At 45.0% G+C, this 8,004-nt stretch overlaps 1 protein-coding gene across 1 annotated transcript; it reads left to right on the plus strand.

Annotated features, from left to right (window-relative positions):
• Positions 1–596: 596 nt before the first annotated feature.
• On the plus strand, positions 597–2,785 carry LOC135885906 (interferon lambda-3-like). Its single transcript, XM_065413835.1, has 5 exons — positions 597–758; positions 1,200–1,277; positions 1,981–2,124; positions 2,365–2,442; positions 2,547–2,785. The coding sequence occupies exons 1-5, from the start codon at positions 597–599 to the stop codon at positions 2,643–2,645; spliced, it is 561 nt and encodes a 186-aa protein (XP_065269907.1). The 3' UTR covers positions 2,646–2,785.
• Positions 2,786–8,004: the final 5,219 nt, after the last annotated feature.

Raw genomic sequence — 8,004 nt, forward strand, 5'->3', positions numbered from 1 at the left:
ATTATTTATCAGAACTATTTTGCAAGTGGCAGATATATATTTGCGTAAAATTAGGATTCGTTCATACTTTGCTATACTAAAAGAAGCAGGATAAATTTGTAACAAATGCTGTAGGATGATGTACCCTGCTGCACCTACTAGATACTTTATTGTTTGAGTACATAGTGTGCAAGTATTTACAACAGCTAAAGTCTGAAGGGTGGTTTGAAAAGAATAGATAATTCTGCTGAATGTCAATAAGTTAGTTTTAAGAAAAAGAAGAAAACATCACTTTCGCCAGCTGTTTCATTTCACAGCTGATCAAATTAACTGGTTGGCTTGAGGAAGGCTTGAGAAATGGTAACAATTGTTTTACTTCCCAGTCCCCTATAGGAAGCCACAGCTCAGAGCTGGGCATTTCACTGATTCTGTGTCACCAGCTGCCTCCTGCAGTAGATTTAACCATGTTTTAAGGAACAGTAAAAAGAAAATTTAGAGCTAGGTTTGTCTCCAGTGCAGGCCTAGCTTATGAGACAGCGTCCAACTCGCTGGCTGGTAAGCCTGGCAGCCTGGCATGTCAGTGATGTATCTCTCCCGTTCTGTCTCCCTTAGGGAAAATGGGGAACGTAGGCGACAAAGTTCTCTTTGCTCTGGCCATCTGGACGATGACTACAGAGGCCTTTCCCAAAGGCACTGAGAGGACAAAATGCCACCTCGCAAAATACAAGTCCCTGCCACCTCGGGAACTGGAGGCCTTCAAGAAAGCCAAGGACAAATTTGTAAGTGTGAAGAACACACACTGGGCAATAACAGCACTGTGAGCCCTAGGCTGTCATCGGAACAGCGGCCCGCTCTGCATGTCCCTCTGCACTCAGGGAAGAAGCTCAAAACCAACTACCAAGAAGGATTTGGTTTTACTTTTCTGCCAGCTCGAGCACCCTGCTGGCCAGCAGCAGGCTCTAGCACAGCGCCTGCTGAGCCCAGGTCCTCTCCTCGCTGGAGGAGAGCGACAAAGCACAGTTTGAACTTGGTCATGCATATCCCTGTCATATCCCTTGTGGATACCAGCCCTCGAGGTACAAGGGAGACATTTGATGTCAGCATCTCGTCTCCCTGCATCACCGCTGGGATTGCGTGGAGAGAACTGAGGGAAGAACTAGTACAGGTTTGTTCCTGCTCCTACATAAATATGGGTCTCTGTTCTTTCCTTCTGCCTCCAGGAGGACATGATGCTGTCGTCAGACCGAAAATGCAGCACCAGGATTTTCCACCGGAACTGGGAAGTCAAAGAGCTGTCGGTACGAAAAATCTCAGCCAAGGGGCACAAGAAGGTCACATGCTAGCACAGGGGTTCTCAAACTGGGGTTTGGGACCCCTCAGGGGGCTGCAAGGTTATTACATGGGGGGTCGCGAGCTGTCAGCCTCCATCCCAAACCCTGATTTGCCGCCAGCATTTATAATGGTGTTAAATATATTTGACAGGGTTTTTAATTTATAAGGGGGGGTCGCACTCAGAGGCTGGCTATGTGAAAGGGGTCACCAGTAGAAATGTTTGAGAACAACTATTCTAGCAGATGGTTCCTTCCTAACATGTGTCCCTTTCTCGCTGAATCTGATCTCACTTACCCTTGTGCTAATCTGACACAAGGCACTTTGACCATTGACTTTGTAGTCACTGATTTAGTCAGGAGCATGTCAGATCTGACAGTGGCTCTTTCTCGGTGTAAATAAGGGTCACCCCTCACCTTCAGTTCAGGTGCCTTCTCACTGGCTATAAACTGGTGCCAAGAAAGACATGTGGAGATGAAGTTGTTTCCAGTCAGGAATGATTTTAATATTTCATTTATTGACAAATCAAGAAAGCCCTGAGTGGCTTTGGAAAATCTCCTGTTTCAACCTAGTCTGCCAGCCCCTACGCATGGGAATTTCTAGTCCTGTATCTGCACAGCTGTGCCTCTTTCTCCCACAGACACTCTCTTACCTACAAGTTTCTCTCCCCAGGTGCACGATAGAGTCATCCTGGTAGAGAAGGAGCTGGACTTTACCATTAACATGCTGGAGAACGTTGAGGACCCCAGTCTGTCCAACCTGCTCTCAAGGCCACTAGAAATCCTGACACAGATCAGAGGGGACCTGAGGGACTGTGTGAGTATTCAGTGCCAGATTTCTCTTTCAGTGCCAGCAAATACTTGCATGTGGCTCTTGCTTTGGGCCCATCCGTATATGGGACATTGAAAGCAGGGGTAGTTGATATGACATGCACAAGGGTAGCCGCCTAGACTATGTCAGGGCAAGAACTGCTCTGCACCTGTAGAGAAAGGGCTTTGGTCCACTGTCGGCTGAAATCTCTGGGCACCAACCAGTCTCTATCAACTTTGTTTTCAGACCAGACAAACTCATTCTCATCGACACTCCAGGAGGCTGAACAATTGGCTCCAAAATTTCCATAAGAGCAAGGAGACGGTGAGTAGTCATTGGAGACAATGAGGAAAGTGAACTACCATGCAAATTAGCTTTAATTTAGCCCCATTCACACTTCCTGTTGTAAATATTCTCTCATTTCCCAGGAAACACCTGGCTGCCTGGAAGCATCTGTGATCCTCAATCTCTTCCGACTGCTGAACGAAGACTTGAGATGCACAGCCTACATGGAGCTCTGTGTGTAGCCATCTGGTCTCTGCAGTGCCCGTGTCCACATCTACTTAGAGACTGGAGAGTCCCTAGCCTGAGAGCACCGCATACATATTGGGAGAAGTTGTGTGTGAACCAGGAACATTCATCTTCTCCCTCCGGCTGCTGATCATAGATCCCCGAGCAAACGGATTCCATCCTTTTATACCAAAGAATTACACAACAGTTGGCCTCCAGGTTGCTCCGATTTCCAGCTGGTGCAGCACTCTAGACTCCTTAGACTTCACAGGGATTTGGCCCTCTGGGGATATTATTTATTGGATGTAATTGTATTGTCCCTATATGAAAGCATTTTAGTCAAGGTAACATAACCAAAAATATTGGAAACATTTAATAAGCTTTAATTTTAATAAAAAACACACTCCAGTTCTAGGATTTACACACTAGTCATGGCTTCCGATCTCTTAGAAACAACCTCAGGAAATGCATTAATATTGAACTTAGGAAATTCTTACTGTACAGATCCTCGACAGATGTATTTATACAGAGTGTATTTTTATCTTGTTGCTTCTTTACGTATTATTACAAAACTAAGAAGGGTAACTGATTTGTATAACTTCCCGACTTGAACCAAAGTGTTATTTTTTATGGATCAGCTATTTATTTTTATGTATTTATCTATTACTAAGATGGTGCCTTTTTATCTATAATTGTGAACAAATAAAATTGTTTTCCCAGACCTTGGCATTCCTGTCTTTTAATTTGTAAACAGAATATTGGGTGCACTGGAGTAATAAAACCCAGCTCCTATACAGTTCTGTGCAGGAGTAGATCCCAAAGTCATTCTCATTATTCCTCATTTCGCAGATGGGGAACTAAGGCACAGAGAGGCAAAGTGACTTGTCCAAGATCACTCAGCAGGCCAGTGGCAGAGCCAAGAATCCTGAGAGCTGATCTTACACTGTAGCCACTAGGCCACACTGCCTCCCGTTTGCATTGTGAAGCTGCTTGCTTTTGTATCAGCCTCACTGCATTTCCAAACACGCAACTAAAAGGCCAAAGAGAGATGTGACTCTTGTCTTTCTCCTTCCTTTTGGCATTACCATTAGAGCCAAACAAATGTTCCCTGCGGAGCCCAGACTAAATTCCTGTGACTGTCAATTCCGTAAGAAGCTGGAACCTCAGACCAAGCTCGCAGATTGCACACCATTTCAGAGCAACCCTGAGAGGACTTCTGCACTTGCGGCAAAGTCCAAGCAAAAACTAAGCTCCTACTGTGTTGTTTGCAAAGTTCACACGTGACAAGATTGAGAAACAGACAGGTTCCCACTGAACTGACAGCAATACCCCTGAACTGACAGCGCTGCCTCCTGGAGCTGAATGTAGATTGCTTTCCCCAAGACACCTGCTTTAACTACACACTGATCGGAGACTTTTAAAATACCAACTGGGAGGACTGTCACATTTTTTCCTGAGTGCAAGAGTCATTCACCCTCCCTCTAATCTCCACTCCTTGCCTTAGAGGATGGAGGCCCGATGTCTCTGTTGGATGGTAGTGTTGGCACTGCCACTCTGGTGTACTGTGCTTGACCTGACCACAAAGGCATGGCTTCACTTGCTACTGGCTGGTTTTTGGCTGGAACAGGCAGTAATGGATGCTAAACTGTATTATACTGTTCAGTCACGTAGTGCTGTGTGCAAAATACTTTATTTAAAGCTTACTGAGCCATACCTGGTAGAGTATTAAAGAATCTTATGATGAACATATCTGGTATATATAAGCAAGCTCTGTGACCAGGCCATTGCTGGTACAGGAGAACGTGACTTGTTGTCAGGAGTAAACTAAGAACAGAAACAGAAGGAAACAGGTAGAAGCCAAACTCAAACAGCTTAACGGGACTAAATCGGGCGGACCGGATGATCTTCATCCGAGAATATTAAAGGAACTGGCGAGAGAAATTGGAAGCCCGTTAGCGATAATTTTTAATGAATCTGTAAACTCGGGGGTGGTACCGTTGGACTGGAGAATAGCTAATGTGGTTCCTATTTTCAAGAAGGGGAAAAAAAGTGACCCGGGTAACTACAGGCCTGTTAGTTTAACATCTGTAATAGGCAAGGTCTTGGAAAAAATTTTGAAGGAGAAAGTGGTTAAGGACCTTGAGGTCAATGGCAATTGGGAGAAATTACAACATGGGTTTACGAAAGGCAGATCATGCCAAACCAACCTGATCTCCTTCTTTGAGAAAGTAACAGATTTTTTAGATAAAGGAAATGCGGTGGATCTAATTTACCTCGATTTCAGTAAAGCGTTTGATACGGTACCGCATGAGGAATTATTGGTTAAATTGGAAAAGATGGGGATCGATATGAAAATCCAGGGGTGGATAAAGAACTGGTTAAAAGGGAGACTGCAGCGGGTCGTACTGAAAGGTGAACTGTCAGGTTGGAGGGAGGTGACCAGTGGAGTTCCTCAAGGTTCAGTTTTGAGTCCGATTTTATTTAATCTATTTATTACTGACCTCGGAACCAAATGTAGAAGTGGGCTGATAACGTTTGCAGATGACACAAAGTTGGGAGGTATTGCCAATTCGGAGAAGGATCGGGATATCCTGCAGGGAGACTTGGATGACCTGGTAAACTGGAGTAATAGTAATAGGATGAAATTTAATAGTGAGAAGTGTAAGGTGATGCATTTAGGGATGACTAACAAGAATTTTAGTTATAAGCTAGGGACGCATCGGTTGGAAGTAACGGAGGAGGAGAAGGACCTCGGAGTCCTGGTTGATCGCAGGATGACTATGAGTCGGCAATGCGACGTGGCCGTGAAAAAAGCTAATGCGGTCTTGGGATGCATTAGGCGAGGTATTTCTAGTAGGGATAAGGAGGTGCTGCTTCCGTTATACAAGGCGCTGGTGAGACCTCATTTGGAGTACTGTGTGCAGTTCTGGTCTCCCATGTTTAAGAAGGATGAACTCAAACTGGAACGGGTACAGAGAAGGGCTACTAGGATGTTCCGAGGAATGGAAAACCTGTCGTATGAAAGGAGACTCGAGGAGCTCGGTTTGTTTACCCTAACCAAAAGGAGGCTGAGGGGGGATATGATTGCTCTCTTTAAATATATCAGAGGGATAAATACCAGGGAGGGAGAGGAATTATTTCAGCTTAGTACTAATGTGGACACGAGAACAAATGGATATAAACTGGCCGTCGGGAAGTTTAGGCTTGAAATTAGACGACGGTTTCTAACCGTCAGAGGGGTGAAGTTCTGGAATAGCCTTCCGAGGGAAACGGTGGGGGCGAAAGACCTCTCTGGCTTTAAGATTAAGCTTGATAAGTTTATGGAGGGGATGGTTTGATGGGATAATGTGATTTTAGTCAATAAGTCAATAACGTGCCATCGCTGGTAATTAGTATCAATGGTCAATGTGGGTCTGGCTGGAGAATCTTGCCCGCATACTCGGGGTTCTGCTGATCGCCATATTTGGGGTCGGGAAGGAATTTTCCTTCAGGGTAGATTGGCAGAGGCCCTGGAGGTTTTTCGCCTTCCTCTGCAGCATGGGGCAGGGGTCGCTTGCTGGAGGATTCTCTGCGACTTAAAGTCTTTAAATCATGATTTGGGGACTTCAACAGCTGAGTCATGGGAGAGAATTATTTGAGGAGTGGGTGGGTCAGAGTTTGTGGCCTGCATCATGCGGGAGGTCAGACTAGATGATCATAATGGTCCCTTCTGACCTTAAAGTCTATGAGTCTATGAGTAACAAAAGCTGCAGACTGAAGGAACAAAGCAAGAAAGGTTGCAGGATCTCATCAACATGCCACCTCTTCAATGCCTCAGAAAATGTCCACTTTGACAAACCTTTACAATGGACAGGCTGGAAATAATATTTTTCAAGATTTCACATTGCTACCAAGGTCCACAAAGAAACTGGAGATATGCAGGTATATTCTTTCATTTATGCTGTGGAGACGCAGACAGAGCATATCTCTAAATCCTTTGATTTTTACTCGAGACAGTCACAAACATGACTATGCAAGCGTTCTGGCTATGTTTCATGCGTTCTTTATACCTCAGAAATATAGGTTTATGAAAACGCGAGAATTCAAGAGCCATGGGAAAATGTTGAATGTTTCATAAGAATTCTGCATACTCTGGCTGAAAACTGTGATCATGGGAATGCAAAACATGAAAGATCAGACAGTCTAGTTATTGCATTAACAGATTAAAAACCTTTCACAGCAGCTACCATTGAAAGGTTTAATCTTAGCCACAGCTATTCAAATAATAAAGCCATTAAGCAAAAAAACTAGCTTAGAAGCTGTTAACAGATGCAGCATGAGTATTAAAAGGCATTACCAGAGAGCTCTGTGATTAAGAGGGACAGATTCAGCCTACATCAACAAGGGGTGGAAAAAGTCATAGTCCCAGAAATGATGCATGTCAAGCCAGAGACACATGGTGAACTAAATGCACAAAATATGGACATTTTGCACCTGTTTGCTGCATCAAAGCAGTCAGGGAGTCGATCATAATACAGACAATTAAGAGCCATTGTTTCTGGGATCTATCACTTCTGATGATCTAGAGCCTGCCTGGCGAGCGAAACTGAATATTTATGGCAGGAATGTTGACTTTAAAATTAACTCAGGAACTGACATCACAATCATCTCAGTTAATTAAAAGAGTTCATGGGAGTAAGACGCTCACCAGGCATGACCTGAATAGGCTGAGTGCAAGTCAGACTGGGTAGAGGGTTCTGAGCTAGATGCAGGCAGAAACAGTCAGAGATGTGACTGGTGTGAGAGGACAACGGAAGAGGCTGTAAGGCTGAAGAAAGAAGTATTCTGCAGAGTCTTTCTCAACCAGCTTCTCTACCCAACAGGCCCATGTACTCACAGCCCAGCTCCAACGATTCCTTACTAGGCCTGGAAGAAATAAAAGGGGGCGAGTTCCCTCACTACAGTGGTTTGAACGGTTACAAGAAAAGATACATGTGCTAGTTCCTAACTCTGCAACTTCGGCCACTCCTCATGCTGAATACAAGTGTATCCTTGCCCTAGGGGCGACTCAGGCCGAGACCTTGGCCTGCCCTTGGTAAGCCATCCCTTTGTGGAGGGAAATTAAGTATTGGCTTGTAGGTCCCACTGGCCACAGTTCAGGCTTGTTGCTGGTGATTTAACTGTGAGTTGTCTTCCTGTTGGCCACCTGTCAGAGCCTCTGTTGCAAGCTACCTGCTAACAAACCCCTCTTGACACACGGCCCTTATTTATGTCAGTGCCTCTGAAAACACACAGCCCCTCCCCAGTGGTGAAGAAGAGTCCTTCTCTAGACCAGTGCCCTGGGTCTGGAGTACCTTGGAAGGCTGCTACCTCTGTGCCTCCACCCTCCATTCTCTG

This window comes from Emys orbicularis, chromosome 11 (genome assembly GCF_028017835.1).
Source record: "Emys orbicularis isolate rEmyOrb1 chromosome 11, rEmyOrb1.hap1, whole genome shotgun sequence".
NCBI lineage: Eukaryota > Metazoa > Chordata > Testudines > Emydidae > Emys > Emys orbicularis.

What these genes read in the sequence shown, in the direction of transcription:
- LOC135885906 (XM_065413835.1), top strand. Translation starts at nt 597, where the DNA reads ATGGGGAACGTAGGCGACAAAGTTCTCTTTGCTCTGGCCATCTGGACG. An exon ending in AGAAAGCCAAGGACAAATTT is followed by an intron (nt 759 to 1,199) that starts GTAAGTGTGAAG and finishes TTCTGCCTCCAG; the next exon opens with GAGGACATGATGCTGTCGTC. An exon ending in GAGGGGACCTGAGGGACTGT is followed by an intron (nt 2,125 to 2,364) that starts GTGAGTATTCAG and finishes CTTTGTTTTCAG; the next exon opens with ACCAGACAAACTCATTCTCA.